The sequence below is a fragment of the Leucoraja erinacea genome, chromosome 13 (genome assembly GCF_028641065.1).
Source record: "Leucoraja erinacea ecotype New England chromosome 13, Leri_hhj_1, whole genome shotgun sequence".
Lineage (NCBI taxonomy): Eukaryota > Metazoa > Chordata > Chondrichthyes > Rajiformes > Rajidae > Leucoraja > Leucoraja erinaceus.
The window spans coordinates 32874838-32896636 of NC_073389.1; the positions used below are offsets into that span (position 1 = coordinate 32874838).

Below are 21799 nucleotides of genomic sequence, written 5' to 3' on the forward strand. Positions count from 1 at the left end.
ATTATTTTTTCTGTAATATATTTATTATGGTGTCATGTCAATAAAGATGAACACATGATTCTGATTTCTGGATGTGGATACACATCTTCAGTCATTGTGTTTTATGGCTGGTTTTCAACCTCTTCAGTCTGAAGGTCTCGACCCGAAACATCCAATTCTTTCTCTCCAGAGATGCTGCCTGTCTTACTGCGTTATTCCAACTTTTAGTGTCTAATCAGTTTAAACCACCATCTGCAGTTCCTTCCTACACTCTTTGTTAAGGGAAACAGGTCCTATTCTCATAATATTATTCATTTTTGTCTACATTGCCATTTTAAATAGTGTGCATAGTAAGCCAATCAAATTGCTCGTTCTTTACGGGAAACCCGCCGACAGAAAACGATTCTCATTGGTGAGTGTGGAGGAGTGTGACTTTATTTATTTATTTATTTATTTATATATTTAAAAATATTCTTTTGAGTGTGAGAACTTCTGCCATCTTCAGCGTGAGAGTGAGAATTTTGTCAAATGCGTGAGTCTCACGCTCAATGCGTGAGAGTTGGCAGCCCTGCCATCCCCGCGGGCCTGGAGCAGCAGTGCTGTCGCCCCAGCGCCGCGGTCATTTAAAATCCTGTACTTGAGGTGCGGGCTGTCGGGATGACGAGCCGAACGGCCTGGAGCCGGGGGAGGGAGAGGCCGAGGCAGTGGCCTAGTCCCTGTCCCATTCCACTCCCTCCCCACGGGCCTGGAGCAGTAGCACCGCCGCGGCCAGACCTCGCCCCAGCATCAGCGCCGTGGCCATTTCAAATCCCACTGCGCAGATACCGCGCGCACTGTGCATGCACGGGGAAACTTTCAGTTGTTTTAAAATCCGCACACGCAGATACGCTCAGTCACTCCCTCCCTCCCTCCATATCCCCTCTCCCCTCCCTACCCCACTCCCCCTCTATCCCCCCTGCTCCCCCACTCCTCACCTCCCCCCTATCCCACCCTCCCACAATGAAAATCGCGATGTTTTTTTAAATGAAATCTCCCCCCTATCCCACCCCCCACAGTGAAAATCACGATTTAAGAAAAATTGAATTTTCAATGCAAATCATGTTATTTCTTTAAAAAAAACCTAAACCAATGTTAGCTGTTAATGAAAACGGATGAATTTGATTAAAACAGAGTTTTTTTGCAAATTGCGGATTTTTTGTGTAAATGAGATCCGTGATCCCATTGTGACGTCATTGTGACGTCATTGTGACATGGATGATGGGCAGGGCAAGTGGAAAAGTGTTGAAAAGTGGCTTTTGAAAGGTTTAAAATATCAATAACATAAAATATAACATAAATCCAAACTAAACATGTCTCATTTACATCCCAGGACAATGGTGAGTAAGGTAGGCCAAAAGTTGTAGTGCTATCATGTACCGTTTTTGTGCAAATATAGAAAGAAACAAGTAAAGAAATATAGAAACAAACAAACAAACAAAAGATTATATATATACAAGATGTAATATACTAAACTTTGCACGGGAGGGCTGGTCCCCCAACGTAATATTCCACCTCTCCACCAATTCCAATATTCACTCACACACACACAGACAGACACAGACACACACACCCACCCTCCGCCTCACACACACTCACTCACACACGACTCACACATACACTCACACACACACATACATTCACACACACACACATATACTCACACACATACACCCACACACACACTTACACATACTCACACACACTCACAGACACATACACTCACACAGACACATACACTCACACACACAAACAGACACACACTCACAAACATACATACACACACACCATATATATGACAGTAAACCTTCTTGAATCTACTCACATGGCTGAGCACAGCCTCTCCACTGTGGGGCTTCCACAATCAGCAGTCACCATAATCAGCGTGACCTCTGCACTTACCGGAAATGACGCTATCAGCGTGACCTCTGCACTCACCGGAAATTACGCAATCATCGCGACCTGTCCACTAAGCGGAAGTCACAAAATGAGCGGGACTATTGGACTAAACACAGTCGGACCTAATAAAGCATTTATTCCTTCCAATCACAGTTGGACCTAATAAAGCATTTATTCCTTCCAAACACAGTCAGACCTAATAAAGCATTGCAGTTTCAAGCACAGGCAGAGCAGCAGGCCAAACAACTCATGGCATTGTCATTTCATTTCCAATTAAGCATTGCACTTTCAAGCAAGGGCAGGGCAGCAGGCCAAACAACTCATGGCATTGTCATTAAGGGCTAACAAATCATTTATTGCAAGAACATTGTTGATTCACATCTCATAATGTCAGTCGTGGCCTCACCCTCGCTATCTTCCAGAGTGACTGACTCACGTCCAGGCAGCCGGGGTTTTATAGTCTTGCCCCCCCCCCCAGGGAAGGGGCGTTACCTTAATCGCAGTGATTGAAAGGCGAAGGACCAATCAGCTGATCTCAAGGTTTTTTAAACACTCATAACTAATTTTTCATCGATGGGAAAAATCCTCGGGGCTGGCTCAGCGGAGGGGGACTGTGAGTAAGATGGCCAAAAATCACAGCGATAAAGGGTAGCTTTTTTTCTAAAATCAATATAGAGTACAGACAGGAAGTGGTCAAGATGAGACTTTTAATTATATAGATATATATAGACCAATAACCATTGGGCCCCATTCCTCCAACGCAATGTTCCACCACTCACCCATAACCCCCAACTGCACAGGCGCGACTGATAGGTTCCCATTGTGACGACAGAGATCCCTATTGTGACGCGAGTCATGGCAACCCTCCCCAACTGCGCCTTGCCATCCCTCTTCCTACCGCTATCCTCCTCCATTCCCCCTCATCCCCAGCACTCCTAACCCCCTCCCCCCTCCCTCCCTCTTCTTTCCCCTTTCCTCCTCCAATCCTGCACACCCTCCCTCACCTATCCCTCCCTCTCCTTTCCCCTATCATCAGTCACTTCCTCCCTCCCTCCATTGTGGGCAGGGGGTTGTAGGCGGGAGAGTTCAATTTTCCACACATAGACTTGGAAACACATTCTGTAAAAGGCTCGATGGTTTGGAGTTTGTAAAATGTGTGCAGGACAGTTTTTTTGCAGCAATACATAGAGGTACCTACTAGAGAAGGGGCAGTGCTGGACCTCCTGTTAGGAAATGCGACAGGTCAAGTGGCGGAGGTATGTGTTGGGAGCATTTCGGGTCCAGTGATCACAATGCTATTAGTTTCAATATAATCAGAACTGGACCAAGGGTTGAGATTTTTGATTGGAGAAAGGCTAACTTTGAGGAGATGCAAAAGATTTAAAGAGAGTTTAAATGTCCTCCATTTCTCTACTACATCCTTCCCATAAAACAAAATGTCCCAATTTCTCCGCGGATGCAACCACTGGTTAGCCGCAAAAATAGGATGGCCGTGTTACAGTTTGCCAGGAAGTACTTAAAAGAGCAACCACAGTATGGGGGGGGGGGGGGGGGGGGGGGGGGGGGGGGGGGGCGACTATATGTAAACACTGCTGTAATTTCTACATGGTGAAACCAAAATGTATAAAAATGGCCTTTATTGAAATCTGACAATGTGCACTTTAACTACATGTGATTTTTTTTTCTATTACAATTCTCAAATTGGGGAGTACAGAGGCAAATAAATAAATGATGAGTCTTTGTCCCAACGTTTATGGAGGGCACTGCATATGGAAAGGAAATATTGGTGTAAAATGACATCATATGAATCTTGTAAATAACTTGAATGATCTTTCTTGCTGTGAACAGTAACACACGAATGTACTGTATTATAAATGTATCCCTCATGACACAAATTGTATTGCACTCTGCATAAAAAATCAAAAACCATCTTTATCGGCTCATGTCCCACCACAGTGTTCTCAATCCTATTCTCCTCTAAAAAAAATCCCATCCCTTTTGCTAACCTCTTCTCATCCCTCTGCACCTAGTATATCTATACATAGTGTAGTAATGCAGCAGGACAGCCATTGCATTTTAGTAAATGGTGGGGTAATTTACCAGTTAATCTAGGACCAGACGAGCTATAAGCCTTGATATTAAGAATCCTATCAAATAAACTATTTTTTTGGCAAAATGTTCATGCAGACCAAATCAACAAAGTATTTTGTTACCCAATCAGAGCCACATACTAATGCTTCTAGAACTTATTTTCTAAAACTGTCGATGTATAGGAAATCAATTCAGTCTATGACATATCAGTAACCCTGCATCAATTTATTTTGCTGCAATGCATGAAGAATATCAGATATCCTTGTCCGCAATTAAAAAGGAACTCTATCTTCCACCCTGTATATTTTGAAGTGACCAGTGATTCCTGCCAATGCAGTCAAACTACAACTACCTACAATTCGTTTTATTTTACCTCTTTTCGTTGTCACATCTGAGAATGTACAGCAATTATATCCTACCATAAGAAAGCAGCATTACATACATGATCAGTTAACTGGTCAGTACCTGCAAGTGTTCTTCCCTGCACCTGACGAAATGCTCTGAGCGCTACCCCCTATGCTACCCCCTGCTCCGGCCCTTCTGTGTGCAAGTTTCCGCCAGTCCATTGCGACAGCCGGTACCAAACTGCCCTTCTCCCCCTCACAAATCACGTACTAGACTTAATCGATGGCATCTGACTGACGTCCCAGCTGCCACAGACCCACCCCTCGGGTAAATACATAATTATCGGCCATTAATGCCGTCTCCTGTTTCGAGCATTCCGCACACGGGTGCCTATCTTTTTGAAGTGCGCAACGGTCTGAATCCCCGTGCAGGATCGGAGCCTGCGGTTCACGCGAGCGGCCGAGGCGCACGGCTCGCGCTTCACCTCACAGCGAGGCTGCGGCAGTTGTCCGCTCTGTTGCTAGGCAGCGCTGGCTATGGCGGCGCTCTGACTGTGTGACGGTGGCAGCGGCAGTGCCCAGCGGCAACTCGCTGCCGCTCTCTGGTGCGGGGAAAGAACGGCCACAGTACCGGCCTGACCATTAATCGACCGGCCGGGCAAAGGTGGAGGGCAAGGGGCGAAGTGGTGGTTAAGGTGAGACGGCACGCAGTAAGGTGGGTTAGGCAGGGTCTGGTCAGGTAAAGTAGGCGGGGGAGGGATGAAGTAGATATGATGGAGCGAGATGTGCTGCGCTGGGTTGGGTTAGGTGAACAAGATTGGGTGAGCTTGGCAAACTCGGGCAAAGTAAGGTGAGCAAGGGTGGGATAGGATGGGATGAGATGGGCATAATTGGGATGGGCAGGGTTAGGGTTGACAGGATTGGATGAGGCAAGTGGGTTAGGCAGGGTCGATTATGGTGATGGATGGGTAGGGCTGGGGTAGGGTGGGAAAAGGTGGACAGCTGGAGTGGGTGGAATAGGTGGACTGGGGCTGATGAAATTAGGTGAGATGGGGTGGATTAGGATGCTATGATAGTTGACATTTCAAGTTGAGGCCTTGCATCAGGACTGAGGTGCAGGACATAAATAGCCAGTGTAGAGAGGCGAGGTGGAGGGATGAGACTGTTGAAAGGTGACACCAGGTAAGGATGGAGATGATTGACAGATGGGTCCTGGGGTTGGTTGAGGGGAGGGTGGAAATAGGGATGGAGGCTGGCAGATGATAAGTGAAAGCAACAAAGAGCTGCAGATTCTGGAATCTGATATTTAAAGAGGATGATAAGTAGAACCAGATGTCAAAAGGATAATGGGCAGATGGTACCTGGTAGGGGAGGGGAAAGAAACAGAGTGATGGGGGAAGGGGATGCGCTGGAGGTGAGGGTTAGAAAGAAAGGTCAGTTGAGAGAACCTGGGTGGATCAGAAGGATAGAGAAAAATCCATGGATTACTTGGATTAGGGAGATTAAATGTTCGGGGTGGGACAAGTCTTTGAATGCAGCCAATATATTCAAAGATTTGTCGTCCCCCTGTCATTCCTCTACTCCTTCTCCCTGCTCCTGTCGGGCAGAAGATTGAAAGTGTGCACCACCAGACTAGGGAACCGCTCCTTCCCCTATTGTCATCAGGCTTCTGAATAGTCCTTCTGTAAACTAGGATATTATCTGATTCACTTCTAGCCCATTTCAAACATTGGACATTGTCTCTGGATCTGCTGCACTATAATGCTGAGAACATTATTCTGTACTCTGTATCTTTTTCTTTGCTCTACCTATCGTACTTGAGTTTGGCTCGATTACATTTAAGTAGAGCATTATCTAATTTGATTGTTTTCCATGCACAACAAATCGTTTCATGGAATTTGGGGGTAGCGACAGCGGCCGGGCCTCCAGTACAGAGACTGGCCCTGTTGCTCAGAAGGCTAAGGAAAAGAAGAGGAGGGCAGTAGTAATAGGGGACTCTAAAGTTAAGGGGTCAGATAGGCGATTCTGTGGACGCAGTCGGGAGACCCGGATGGTAGTTTGCCTCCCTGGTGCCAGGGTCTGGGATGTGTCTGAACGTGTCCAAGATATCCTGAAATGGGAGGGAGAGGAGCTGAGGTCGTGGTACCAATGATAGGTAGAAAAAGAGAAGAGGTCCTGAAAGGAGAATTTAGGGAGTTAGGAGGAGAGTTAAGAAAAAGGACCGCAAAGGTAACAATCTTAGGATTACTGCCTGTGCCACGTGACAGTGAGAGTAGGAATGGAGCGAGGTGGAGGACAAATGCGTGGCTGAGGGACTGGTGCAGAGGGCAGGGATTCAAGTTTCTGGATCATTGGGACCTCGTTTGGGGAAGGTGTGACCTGTACAAAAAGGACAGGTTGCACTTGAACCCGAGGGGGACCAATATCCTAGCGGGGAGATTTGCAAAAGCTACTGGGGAGACTTTAAACTAGGACGGTTGGGGGGGGGGGGACTGAAATAGAGAAACATAGAAACATAGAAATTAGGTGCAGGAGTAGGCCATTCGGCCCTTCGAGCCTGCACCGCCATTCAATATGATCATGGCTGATCATCCAACTCAGTATCCCGTACCTGCCTTCTCTCCATACTCTCTGATCCCCTTAGCCACAAGGGCCACATCTAACTCCCTCTTAAATATAGCCAATGAACTGGCCTCGACTACCCTCTGTGGCAGGGAGTTCCAGAGATTCACCACTCTCTGTGTGAAAAAGGTTCTTCTCATCTCGGTTTTAAAGGATTTCCCCCTTATCCTTAAGCTGTGACCCCTTGTCCTGGACTTCCCCAACATCGGGAGCAATCTTCCTGCATCTAGCCTGTCCAACCCCTTAATCATTTTGTACGTTTCTATAAGATCCCCCCCTCAATCTTCTAAATTCCAGAGAGTATAAACCAAGTCTATCCAGTCTTTCTTCATAAGACAGTCCTGACATCCCAGGAATCAGTCTGGTGAACCTTCTCTGCACTCCCTCTATGGCAATAATGTCCTTCCTCAGATTTGGAGACCAAAACTGTACGCAATACTCCAGGTGTGGGCTCACCAAGACCCTGTACAACTGCAGTAGAACCTCCCTACTCCTATACTCAAATCCTTTCGCTATGAAAGCTAACATACCATTCGCTTTCTTCACTGCCTGCTGCACCTGCATGCCTACTTTCAATGACTGGTGTACCATGACACCCAGGTCTCGCTGCATCTCCCCTTTTCCTAGTCGGCCACCATTTTCAACATAATTGTATAAGGGGTAAGTGTGTGTAAAAGCAAGACTGAAGGCTTTGTGTCTCAATGCAAGGAGTATTCGTAATAAGGTGGATGAATTGAATATGTAGATAGCTATTAATGACTATGATATAGTTGGGATCATGGAGACATGGCTCCAGGGTGACCAAGGCTGGGAGCTGAGCATCCAGGTATGTTCAATATTCAGGAGGTATAGACAGAAAGGAAAAGGAGGTGGGGTAGCGTTGCTGGTTAGAGAGGAGATTAACGCAATAGAAAGGAAGGACATTAGCTTGGAGGATGTGGAATCGATATGGGTAGAGCTGCAAAACACTAAGGGGCAGAAAACGCTAGTGGGAGTTGTGTACAGGCCACCTAACAGTAGTAGTGGAGTTGGGGATGGCATCAAACAGGAAATTAGAAATGCGTGCAACAAAGGTAAAACAGTTATAATGGGTGACTTCAATTACATATAGATTGGGTGAATCAAATTGGCAGGGGTGCCGAGGAAGAGAATTTCTTGGAATGTATGTGGGATAGTTTTCTAAACCAACATATAGAGGAACTAACGAGAGAGCAGGCTATTCTAGACTGGGTATTGAGTAATGAGGAAGGGTTAGTTAGCAGTCTTGTTGTGCGTGGCCCCTTGGGCAAGAGTGACCATAATATGGTTGAGTTCTTCATTAGGATGGAGTGTGACATAATTAATTCAGAAACAAGGGTTCTGAACTTAAAGAAAGGTAACTGAGGGTATGAGACGTGAATTGTATTCTTAAAGGGTTAACGGTGGATATGCAATGGAAGGCATTTAAAGACTGCATGGATGAACTACAACAATTATTCATCCCAGTTTGGCAAAATAATAAATCAGGGAAGGTAGTGCATCCGTGGATAACAAGGGAAATCAGGGATAGTATCAAAACAAAAGATGAACCATACAAATTAGCCAGAAAAAGCAGCCTTACAGAGGACTGGGAGAAATTCAGTCCAGCAGAGGAGGACAAAGGGCTTAATTAGGAAAGGGAAAATAGATTATGAAAGAAAACTGGCAAGGAACATAAAAACTGACTGCAAAAGTTTTATAGATATATGAAGAGAAAAAGATTATTTAAAACAAATGTAGTCCCTTGCAGTCAGAAACAGGCGAGTTGATCATGGGGAACAAGGACATGGCAGACCAATTGAATAACTACTTTGGTTCTGTCTTCACTAAGGAAGACTTAAATATTTATCTGCCGGAAATAGCAGGGGACCAGGGATCAAATGAGATGGAGGAACTGAGTGAAATCCAGGTTAGCCGGGAAGTGGTGTTAGGGATATTGAATGGATTAAAGGCCGATAAATCCCCAGGACCAGATAGGCTGCATCCCAGAGAACTTAAGGAAGTAGCCCCAGAAATAGTGGATGCATTAGTGATAATTTTTCAAAACTCTTTAGATTCTGGATTAGTTCCTGAGGATTGGAGGGTAGCTAATGTAACCACTTTTTAAAAAAGGAGGGAGAGAAAACGGGGAATTACAGACCAGTTAATCTAACATCGGTAGTGGGGAAACTACTAGAGTCAGTTATTAAAGATGGGATAGCAGCACATTCGGAAAGTGGTGAAATCATTAGACAAAGTCAGCATGGATTTATGAAAGGTAAATCATGTCTGACGAATCTTATAGAATTTTTCGAGGATGTAACTAGTAGAATGGATAAGGGAGAACCAGTGGATGTGTTATATCTGGAATTTCAGAAGGCTTTCGACAAGGTCCCACATAAGAGATTAGTATACAAACTTAAAGCACACGGTATTGTGGGATCAGTATTGATGTGGATAGAGAACTGGCTGGCAGACAGGAAGCAAAGAGTAGGAGTAAACGGGTCCTTTTCAGAATGGCAGGCAGAGACTAGTGGAGTACTGCAAGGCTCAGTGCAGGGACCCCAGCTATTTACAATATATATTAATGATTTGGATGAGGGAATTGAATGCAACATCTCCAAGTTTGCGGATGACACGAAGCTGGGGGGCAGTGTTAGCTGTGAGGAGGATGCTAGGAGGCTGCAAGGTGACTTGGATAGGCTGGGTGAGTGGGAAAATGCTTGGCAGATGCAGTATAATGTGGATAAATGTGAGGTTATCCACTTTGGTGGCAAAAACAGGAAAGTAGACTATTATCTAAATGGTGCCCGATTAGGAAAAGGGGAGATGCAACGAGACCTGGGTGTCATGGTACACCAGTCATTGAAAGTAGGCATGCAGGTGCAGCAGGCAATAAAGAAAGCGAATGGTATGTTAGCATTCATAGCAAAAGGATTTGAGTATAGGAGCAGGGAGGTTCTAAAGCAGTTGTACAGGATCTTGGTGAGGCCACACCTGGAGTATTGCGTACAGTTTTGGTCTCCTAATCTGAGGAAGGACATTCTTGCCATAGAGGGAGTACAGAGAAGGTTCAACAGACTGATTCCTGGGATGTCAGGACTTTCATATGAAGAAAGACTGGATAGACTCGGCTTGTAACCGCTAGAATTTAGAAGATTGAGGGGGGGATCTTATAGAAACATACAAAATTCTTAAGGGGTTGGACAGGCTAGATGCAGGAAGATTGTTCCAGATGTTGGGGAAGTCCAGAACAAGGGGTCACAGTTTAAGGATAAAGGGAAAATCTTTTAGGACTGAGATGAGAAAACCATTTTTCACACAGAGTGGTAAATCTCTGGAGTTCTCTGCCACAGAATGTAGTTGAGGCCAGTTCATTGGCTATATTTAAGAGGGAGATGTGGCCATTGTGGGTAAAGGAACCAGGGGGTATGGAGAGAAGGCAGGTACAGGATACTGATTTGGATGATCAGCCATGATCATATTGAATGGCGGTGCAGGCTCGAAGTGCCGAATGGCCTACTCCTGCACCTAGTTTCTATGTTTCTATGTTTTCACTGCACCTCAGTACATGTGATAATAATAGACCTAAAGCCACTTTGTTTTCTCCTCAACATATGTGTTTCATAATATACTGAATTACTGTTCAAGTGTAGTCACTCTTTCAGATAGGATCTTAGTGGGCCAGGCAGTAACTGGAGGAATTTGACAAACAATGTTTTGAGTCAGGACCCTTCTTCCCTTCTTCACACTGATGGTGTCGGGGGTGGGGGTGGGGGGGGGGGGGGGGGAAACGAAAGCTGGAAAGAAGGTGGGAGTGGAGCAGCGCCTGGCAAGTGATAGGTGGATAGGTGTGAGGGGTGATGGGGCAGAAGGGTGGAGTCTGTCAGGTGTTGCCTCACTTGCAAGGCTTTGGCCCACTCCATCTCTTATCTAACTTTCTTCACCCTCCCTCCCACCACTCCATCAGTCTGAAGAAGGGTCCTGACCCAGATGGTCGACTGTCCATTCCCTCCACAGATGACGCCTGGCTTGCCGTGTTCCTCCAGCATGTTGCTTTTTGCTCAAAATTACTGTTTCAGCAGGTTCTTATGTCATGATTTGATGAGGTTTTAAAATGCCATTTTTAATGCAAGGTGAGTTATTTTAACATTTAAAAGGTAAAGAATGGTGCGACTTAAACTGTTTCTTTTAGATATAACCATATAATAACCATATAGCTGTAGCTTCTCTAGCTGTTTTTAAATCACTCCTGAAGACATATCTATTCTCCATGGCCTTTGTAGACCAGTGAGGTGTCGAATTGTTTATTAACTTTATTTGCTTGGTTTTGCTGCGTTGTTTGTACTTGTGTTTTGTGTTTTTTTAATTTATTGTTTGGATTTTTGTATGTAATTTATGCGCCTCGTGTTAGTTGTATGTTCTGTTGTTCTGCCTGTTTTATGATGTCTTGCTTGTTTTCTTTTTTCTGTACAGCACTTTGGTCAGCTTTGGTTGTTTTTAAGGTGCTTAACAAATAAAGTTATTATTATTATATAACAATTACAGCACGGAAACAGGCCATCTCGACCCTTCTAGTCCGTGCCGAACACATAATCTCCCCTAGTCCCATATACCTGCGCTCAGACCATAACCCTCCATTCCCTTCCCATCCCATCCATATAACTATCCAATTTATTTTTAAATGATAAAAGCGAACCTGCCTCCACCACCTTCACTGGATGCTCATTCCACACAGCTACCACTCTCTGAGTAAAGAAGTTACCCCTCATATTACCCCTAAACTTCAGTCCCTTAATTCTCATGTCATGCCCCCTTGTTTGAATCTTCCCTACTCTCAGTGGGAAAAGCTTTTCCACGTCAACTCTGTCTATCCCTCTCATCATTTTAAAAACCTCTATCAAGTCCCCCCTAACCTTCTGCGCTCCAAAGAATAAAAGCCCTAACTTGTTCAACCTTTCTCTGTAACTTAGTTGCTGAAACCCAGGCAACATTCTAGTAAATCTCCTCTGTACTCTCTCTATTTTGTTGACATCCTTCCTATAATTAGGCGACCAAAATTGTACACCATACTCCAGAGTTGGCCTCACCAATGCCTTGTACAATTTTAACATTACATCCCAACTTCTATACTCAATGCTCTGATTTATAAAGGCCAGCACACCAAAAGCTTTCTTTACCACCCTATCTACATGGGATTCCACTTTCAGGGAACTGTGCACAGTTATTCCCAGATCCCTCTGTTCACCTACATTCTTCAATTTCCTACCATTTACCATGTACGTCCTATTTTGATTTGTCCTGCCAAGATGTAGCACCTCACACTTATCAGCATTAAACTCCATCTGCCATCTTTCAGCCCACTCTTCCAACTGGCATAAATCTCTCTGTAGACTTTGAAACTCTACTTCATTACCCGCAACCCCACCTATCTTAGTATCATCTGCATACTTACTAATCCAGTATCATCTGCATACTTACTAATCCAGTATCATCTGCATACTTACTAATCCAATATAAAAAGCGGATACAGCAAATAAAGGCAAGATGAGTTACTATTGGAAAGATGCAGAAAAACATTGCCATTTCATTTACCCAATTTTTTTGTGTATTATTAATATGAAAGTTTGCTTTTGTTTCCATTAAGTTTTTCCTTGTGGTTGCAATAAACCCAGGATATCTGAACTGTGTGCAGCATGTCCAAATGTCCACAACTGCTTCGTAGACCATTGCCACCAAAAGACACTCTTTCATTTGGTAAGTGCATTATTTTACTTGAAGTGAACTGTGACATTATTTGTACAGTAACAATAAAAAGTTTGAGACTATCTCTAAAACTAAAACTGAAAACTAAAGCAGTACTTAAGCTTCTGGTTCCAGACAGTTTAATTGTATTGATTGCATATGTATTTTTAAATGTTTGCCATGTATAGTGCAATGACATTTCATTTTTGTTATTTCTATTTCTGTGCATTGGAAAATTGATTTGCATTACCACAATCGCTATTGTCATTAAGCTATTTCTATAATTTCCTTTTCATAATGAGATGTTTGAAACAAATGTTACTTCTACTTATGTGTAGGAAAGCACTGCAGATGCTGGTTTAAATCAAAGGTGGACACAATTCCACAGAGATTCCACCGGGTGACGCTTCAATGGCAGCCTCCCCTACAGTCTGTCCTTTTTGTTTTGTTTTGGGGGTTTTTAGTGTGTCTAAAGTATGTGACTTTTTTTCAAGTTCCTACCTTCCCGGAGATGTGATCAATTTTTCGTATCACATTCTCCAGGCTCTGTGGCCTTCCATCGATGGAGCTGGAGGCCTCCCCGGACTGTCGTGAGCCCCACCGCAGGGCGCGGACTTAACATCGGAGTAGATCCCTTGCCTGGGATCGCTCCCACCACGACCACTGCGGACTTTACAATCAAGGGCTCGCAGTCTCGGGAGAGGCTAGTCAGGAGCTCCAAGGTCACGGAAGGTTCGACCAGCCCCGACGCGAGGTTTGATCGGCCGGCGCGGAGGGCCAGGTGATAACTTAACCAGGTGATGATGTGCCATGATATGAAAGGCCATTCATTAGAAACAGAGTAGAACAGGTTCTCAATGGTATTTTTCCGCCGTTAGGTATCTACGTTCATGCACTCTCCCCCTTATCAAAGATTGGAAAGTAAGCAAAAAAGGAATTTATAAATGCTTACTAGTATATGCTTAAGAAATCTTGTAAAGCAGATAAGTAATAAAATGTGGAAGTATGATATAACTATTAATAAAATAGGTAAAAGGACAGAATAGAACAGCATAGGGTTTTCTAACGCAATAGAGAGAAGTATATAAAATCTCAATATTAATAATAAAGCAAAGGAATAGAAGCAGAAATAGCAGATAAACTGCTGTTTTTGCACCATCAGTAATTCCATAGTCAGTTGTACATGCCTGCTTTCCTATAAAGATGCATCCATCTCCTCCTTGAATATTCTCAACAAAATTTAAAAGACTCACTATTGAGAATAGAGCTTTCTACTCTTAATTTTAAATGGCTGACCCTTTATCCTGATACATTGCCCAGTTCAACACACTCGTACAGAGAGGCAGTGATCATAGTTGCCTTGTAGACTATGAACTTTGTGTTGGTTTTGAGGTATTTATCTCAAACCAGTCTTCCTTAGGTGTTCAAAAGCTGTGCTGGTACACTGGAGGCAATTGTAAATTTAATTATTGATGTTTGTCCTGTTGAGAGGTAGGTCCTGAATTATGAGAAGTGACCATGTTTTCTATCATGTTATTGGTATTTATTGTCAGATGATTGTATATTTTGGGCAAATGATGGATGATCTTTGTTTTATGGATATTGCATCAAGGCCTTTCATTTTATATGCTTCAGTGTGCGAGTCAACAATGACTTGGAGTTAACCTTCCAATCACGTGCCTTTGCAGGTATAATCTGCAAACTGCAGATGAATAACTGAAGTTAGTTAATCTTTGTTCTGGATTGAAGGTGGCATAGGCTGAAGATTTCCCATTTGTATTGAAGATTGGCTTAACTCCAGCAAGTAGCTCAAAGTATTGAAGAGATGCCATTATCATCATCTTTGTAAAATAATCAGAATGAGTGAACCAGCATCAACACTTTCCTCCAGATCAACAAACCCAGCATTGAGTCCCTGCTTACTCTCTTTATTTCTAAAAGGCAGGACACAGCATTCACATACCTGACACCATATTCTGCTCCAACAGGTGATTATGAGTTGAACAAAGGAAACTATTCGAGGATGTTTCCAAAGCCTCCCTAAAAATAAACGACGTTCCCACCTATTCATGGGTAGACAAAAGTGCTGGAGAAACTCAGCGGGTGCAGCAGCATCTATGGAGCGAAGGAAATAGGCCTGAAGAAGGGTTTCGGCCCGAAATATTGCCTATTTCCTTCGTTCCAGTCTGAAGAAGGGTTTTGGCCTGAAACGTTGCCTATTTCCTTCGCTCCATAGATGCTGCTGCACCCGCTGAGTTTCTCCAGCACTTTTGTCTACCTTCAATTTTCCAGCATCTGCAGTTCCTTCTCAAACACCTATTCATGGGAATCTTTGTCCCATGATGCTCAAAATAGAGGAGCATTTGAGAGTGCATTGAGAACCTAGAAACTTTTCACTGAGAGTGAACATAGAAACATAGTGGTATAAATAGCCGAGGGAGCACATCACATACCAAGCTGTCCACCTGCTCTGCCTCACCTGCAGCAGAACCTGAATGTCCCACATTGGCCTCATTAGCCATCTCAAATTCCCCAGGACTATGCTGGAAATAGGTTATCCTTATTCCCAAGGACTATCTGGGAGAGAGAGATGTTGGTATTGCACAGATCTTCACTTGACTGAGACGAGGTTCATTTTTTTTATCATCAGAGCATGCAAAATGAAGGAAACCTGTCAGTGGGAGAGTTTAGTTTAGAGTTACAGCATGGAAACAAGCCCTTCAACACACCAATTCTACGTTGCCTATCAATCGCCCATTCATGCTAGTTCGACATTATTCCACTTTCCCACCCAATCCCTACACATTAGGAGCAACTTAGGCGCCAATTGACCTAGAAACCTGCACATCTTTGTGATATGGGAGCACCCGGATGAAACTCACACGGTCACAGGGAGAACATGCAAACTAGACACAGACATCACCCAAAGTTAGGATTGAACCCAACTCTCTGGCACTGTGAGGCAGCAGCGATATATCAGCTATGCCACTGTGCTGTCCTTATCAATAATGCATATACTTTGAGGAGAGAAGATTTCTTTGAAAGCCCATCATAAACTTATGTGGTCAACTTATTTTATTTCTCCACGCTAAGTGCAGAACTGTCAATTGCTAATCACTGAGTAGATCAGTTTCCGCGTATTCTCATATTGTGATGAACCATAACACATCCAACATTTTACTCATGCGACATGTGGTGTTGCAGATCAAGCAAATGTCTATGAAAGTAGTTTCTGGCCTGATATCATTCTGAAAACCTCTAGGAGTTTAATGAAAGACGAACTGGGTGTCGGAGAAAATGTGGAATTCTGTCTGTTCAAGTATCACTGCTCTCTTAAGCCCTTTACTCAATCTTTAGAATAATTTGTTCATGGATCCTGTGTGAAGGGAGGAGCAATATGTTGTTAACCTCAGGGATTCCTAACTTTAAATTGGGGTCACATAACTATTCTGTACACTACATCTTCCCATAAGATAATTTTCTTCAAGAATTCCAGATGTATCCTGTCAACACCTGTTAATTGATGATTTCCCTTGCAAGTTTAGATACCAAAACAGGTCATTGTTCAGCTCTTTTGAGAGGTGAACCCTCTCCGGTAAAAAACCCATCATCCACAGCTGTTGCCTTGCCCCCAACAGCTTTCTCCCAAATTTCATAAAGTTTGACCCTGACTAAAACTGGTATTTCATCCATTTCTCCACAGGTATTGGTGTGCTGAGGTAATTTTCACTCAAGATTCCAGAATCTGAGCAGCAGGCATGAGCATCAACACTGATGCATGCATTTCAGTTTGCCGTGCTGTGAACCACCATTATTTTGCAAAAAATGTTTTTTAGAGAGCATTTTTTGTACAAATATGTTTGCATTTCATCTAATTTGTGGAGCTTAAAATTGTTTACTTTGCCTTATTTATGATATAGCATTTTGGTGAGGAATCATAAATATGCCTAGAATATTCAACTATTTTACAGTGCTTTCAAATATGTATGTTACTGCTTTCTAATGTGTATGTTCCGGTTAAATTTCAACAGAAAATGCATCATGTCCTGCTGCTGTGTTCAAGAAAAAATGTGACTCAATCGATGAACATGAGATGAAGGATGTATCAATGACTTGCAGGTCATCTGATCTAAATGGATTTTCTTCCCGTCGTGGTATTGTACACAGATATGATCCATATTTTGCAGAGGATGATATTCGCTACTGTATTCCTGCAGCCTTCACACTAGCCAATTTTCTTCAGAAAAATAGTGTGTCTCCACCACCTTTAGATGAGAGAAAGATTGTTTTATCCCACCAAAACTTCAACAAGATTGTAACTCTCCTGGAATCTCGGTTACTGAAGCATAACCAGAAAAAAGTGAACATCGTAGAATTATCTATTGATGACATCCCACCAGTATTGAAGCGAATCCCTCAGAGACAGCAGATTCTTGGTATGATATCTCTGTAGTTATCACTGAGAAAATTATAGCTAAAATTCTCAATGTTTGTATTGCAAACAGAAATATCTAGAATGGAGAAAGTAACCATTTAAACATAGATTTTCCCAAGTAACTTGATACAGGTATAAGTAAAGGTTAGAAGAGTTTCACCATCCTTGCATTCAGAGGTACGGTGGGAATATTCTCGCGCCTCACTGCTTTCCATTAATCACTTGTACAGTTAAATTCTGTGGTTAATTGTTCTGTGCTGTCCTCTCCAAAACAACATTGCAATAAATGTTTCTTTTTAAAAAGTATGGTAGTCACACACATTCCATGGAAGAGTTCCTTTTTACTGAATAGGAAAAGAAGGGATCAAAATTAGCCAAAAAGGCAGAGCTTCATTAGCCTGTCTGTTTCCCCATGAAGCCTCTTTCCCTCCTCCTGCTAATTCCCACATGTATCTAGCTTTGTATCATCAAAACTTGAATATATTATCTTTTAATCCCCTCGGCATTGATATATGTTGGGAACAGCAGGAGCCCCAGCAACGATCCCTGCAGCACTTCAAGTCACAACTTCCCATGTAAAAAAAAACCTGTTTAACCATACTCACTGTTTTCTATTCATTAACCAATTGTCAGTCTACTCCAGTATATTATCCTCAAAACTGTGCTCTCATTTTGTTTAATGATCTTGTTTTGGCACTTTATACCAAGTCTTCTGAAAGCCCAAATATACCATCTCCACTTATCAGCCCTTATCTATACTGAGACTTACAGTCTAGCATTTGTCAAATATGATTTCCCTTTTATATATTATAATGTTTATGTACTATTGCTATTTTAATTAATATATTCTGGAAAATTCTGTAATCTAATCTCAGTTTATCATGGTTTCACTTGCACCAAAGTTGGTCATTTCTGTTAATATAATTCTATTAATGGGCAGCTAAGAAAATATGTTTTTCCATTTAAATGTTTTTATTAAAGCACCTCGGAAAACAAATGCTGTTCTTCCAAGGTTATTAATGGTTCTCTGTCACAATAGTCAGTGCAATAATTATTTGCTCGTACATATCAATTGTGGGTATCAGCATTAATCAACTTGCCCACACTTAAGTGATCCTGACATCACATTTTCCAATACGCATCCCTATTTTTCCTGCTAACTGTTTTCTGATCAGCAATTAACACCGAACATACAACTTACTTCATAAGTGCTTAATTTCCAGTTTAGGGTAATATCTTCCATTTTATACTGTAAAGAGCAGCAGAATTCTAATTGTGAGATGAACATGGAAGATGCATTGCACATAGTCTAGCATCAAACTAATCCCATAACTTTACCATGAAAACTGTCAATTTTCTATATCAAAACATTGCTGGATTGAAGGGGTGGGCAAGCATGATCACTAATAATGACTTGGTAAAAATGAAAGTGCTTTTGGAGAATCTCAATCAAGTCTCCCACAAAATAAAAGTGACTATATTCCATCTTAATAATAGGACTGCTAAGCATGCAGTCACACTTTAATACAGCCCAGTTCTAAATAACCTTTGAGTATGGCTGGACTGCATAGTTTTCTTCATTGCAGCTTAACAAAAGATGTTACCAAGATGATAATGTATTTGCTAAATGCATGCTGAGGAACATTTTGTGAAACATACAAGATATCTGATGGGCTATACATGGTAAATTCTAAGAGGACTTTTCTTCTCGTAGGAGAATCCAGATTCAGAGGACAGTGGCACAACTGGTAGAGCTGCAACACACAGCACCAGAGACACTGGTTTGATCCTGACCTTGAGTGCTATGTGTGTGGAGTTTGCACTTTCGTTATGTAAACTTGGGTTTCTTCCGGGTGCTCTGGTTTCCCCGTACAACCAAACGATATGTAGATTCATAGGTTAGTAGGTTTGGCCTCTATAAACTACTACCAAATGTGTAGGCGGTGGAGACAAAAGTGGGATAACATAGTCTTATAGGAACGAGTGATCGGTGGTCTACGTGGACTCAGTAGGCTGAAGATCCATGCCGTATCATTCAATTCATTTGTCTCAGAATAAGGAAGTGTGCAATTAGTTTTGAAAGAGTGTGGCAAAGGCTGATCTACTTTGGGGATATGTAAACTTAAGGAGATGAATGAAGTCAGAGAAGGGAAAAAAAGCCATTCTGATACAAATTTCAAAGCTGATTATTTGAAATGGTCAAATTCATTATTAGGACCTTAAGCTTGTAAAATGCGTAGTTTACCAAGATATCACCTTGAACTAATAGAGTATGTTATTCTTCCAGAAATGAATGCTGCTGCTAGAAACAAAAGTGAAGGCTTAAATTATGAAGTTTCCCCAGAGTTGCCAGGTAATAAAAGTACTTCAAGTGAAAAAATAAGTTTTATGAAATGCCCAATCATAATAGTCCTATAATCCTTCCTGTAATAGTGTGACTAGATCTGCATGCAATACAATTGCGGCCTAACCAAAGCCCAATAAAACTGCATCATGACTCCTTGAGCATAACAGTCATAAAGTTACAATGCAGCTTTATAGGACCTTGGTAAGCCCACATTTGGAGTATTGCTTGCTATTCTGGTTGCCCAATTACAGGAAGGATGTGTGGCTTGGAAAGAGTGCAGAGGAGGTTTACCAGAGTGACATCTGGATTAGGGGGTACAGGGAGAGTTGAACAGACTTGGATTGTTTTCTCTGGAAAGCCAGAGATTTCAGGGAGACACGATAGAAGTCAATAAAATTATGAGAGGCATAGAGGCAGAGCCTTTCTCAGTGAATGGAAACATCATTTACTAGAGGGCATAGTTTTAAGGTCAGAGGGGCAAAGTTTAAAGGAGATGTGTGGAACATATCCAGCAGCTGGTCTGCCTACAGGCCCTCTGACCGACTCCCACTCTTGGTCCACGGGGTGAGCAGGAGCCAGGTTGAGCAGCTTCCCACTCTGGGTGGGTTCCTGGTGGCGAGCCAGGCCTGCTATCAGACTTGGCTACAGCCGTGGCATGCCAGGAGCGACCTTAACTCAGCTGAATGTGATTTGTTAAATTTTCAGACTCAACTAGAAGTTGTATTATGTACGCTGTATATCAAAATATACACCCTTTAAAGGTAGATTGTGATATACAAAGGACATATTAATAACAGATGTAAAAGACCAACGATGATGGTATCTAGAGCAAAGAAAAAACTGTCTTTAATCTGGACTGAAAGAGACATTTATGTTATCCTGCATGTATTATTATTAACAAATTAGCAATAACATTTGTATTTAAAACATCGTATTTCACAATTGTTCAATTAATTCAATAGGCAATTGTTGGAAGACGAATATGCTGGCTTTATTTGTAGATGTTAATCTCTCAGGTTCACCTAGGAATCTTTCTCGCAGAACCTGACATCATCCCAGGCAGTAATAAGAAACAAAGAAAACATAGAATATAGGTGCAGGAGGAGGCCATTTGGCACTATGAGCCAGCACCGCCATTCATTGTGATCATGGCTGATCATCCACAATCAGTGACCCGTGCCTGCCTTCTCTCCATATCCCTTGATTCCGCTAGCCCCTAGACCTCTAACTCTAACTCTCTTTTAAATTCATCCAGTGAATTGGCTCTACTGCCTTCTGTGGCAGAGAATTCCACAAATTCACAATTCTCTGGGTGAAAAAGCTTTTTCTCATCTCAGTTTTAAATGGCCTCTCCTTTATTCTTAGACTGGCCCCTGGTTCCGGACTCCCCCAACATTGGGAACCATTTTACCTGCATCTAGCTTGTCCAGTTCTTTTATAATTTTATACGTTTCTATAAGATACCCTCTCATCCTTCTAAATTCCAGTGAATACAAGCCCAGTCTTTCCAATCTTTCCTCGTATGACAGTCCTGTCATCACGGGGATTAACCTCGTGAACCTACGCTGCACCGTCTCAATAGCAAGGATGTCCTTCCTCAAATTAGGAGATCAAAACTGCACACAATACTCCAGATGTGGTCTCACAAGGGGCCTGTAAAGAACCTCTTTACTCCTGTACTCAAATCCTCTCGTTATGAAGGCCAACATGCTATTAGCTTTTTTCACCGCATGCTGTACTTGCATGTTTACTTTCAGTGACTGGTGTACAAGGATACACAGGTCTCATTGTACTTTCCTTATTCCTAATCGGACACCATTGAGATAATAATCTGCCTCGTTGTTCTTGCCACCAGAGTGGATAACCTCACATTTATCTATATTACACTGCCATGCATCTGCCCACTCACTCAACCTGTCCAAGGCACCCTGCAACCTCCTAGCATCCTCTTCACAGTTCACAATGCCACCCAGCTTTGTGTCATTTGCTAATTTTCTAGTGTTACTTTTAATTCCATCATCTAAATCATTAATATATATTGTAAACAGTTGTGGCCCCAGCACCGAGCCTTGCGGCACTCCACTCACCACTGCCTGCCGTTCTGCCAGGGACCCGTTTATTCCAAATCTTTGTTTCCTGTCTGCCAACCAATTCTCTATCCATGTCAATACCTCCCCCCAATACCATGTGCGTGCACACACACACACACACACACGCACACACACACACACACACACACACACGTGGCCCACTGGTGGAAATAGAGATGAAGTGGGAAGAATGTCATGGCCTCTCCAACCAAAA

The 21799-nt window shown here is 42.7% G+C and overlaps 2 protein-coding genes across 8 annotated transcripts in view; one reads left to right on the top strand and one right to left on the bottom strand.

Annotated features, from left to right (window-relative positions):
- Positions 1-4587, bottom strand: part of LOC129702820 (plastin-2-like) — a 69766-nt gene extending 65179 nt beyond the window's left edge. For 2 of the 3 annotated variants that reach the window (XM_055644822.1, XM_055644825.1), the window contains exon 1: positions 4471-4509. The gene's annotated coding sequence lies outside the window, so the exon portion shown is untranslated. Of the gene's footprint in view, positions 1-4470 lie in introns of all 3 variants that reach the window. The other variant, XM_055644823.1, reaches the window with a different exon arrangement.
- Positions 4588-4884: 297 nt separating this feature from the next.
- LOC129702822 (leucine-rich repeat-containing protein 63-like) overlaps positions 4885-21799 on the top strand; it is a 49258-nt gene continuing 32343 nt past the window's right edge. For 2 of the 5 annotated variants that reach the window (XM_055644829.1, XM_055644832.1), the window contains exons 1-4: positions 4885-5044; positions 12616-12725; positions 16745-17149; positions 19436-19501. In XM_055644829.1, coding sequence (XP_055500804.1) covers positions 12665-12725; positions 16745-17149; positions 19436-19501 — 532 coding nt within the window. In that variant the 5' untranslated portion in view covers positions 4885-5044; positions 12616-12664. Of the gene's footprint in view, positions 5045-10988; positions 11105-12615; positions 12726-16744; positions 17150-19435; positions 19502-21799 lie in introns of all 5 variants that reach the window. The other 3 variants (XM_055644830.1, XM_055644834.1, XM_055644833.1) reach the window with 3 other exon arrangements.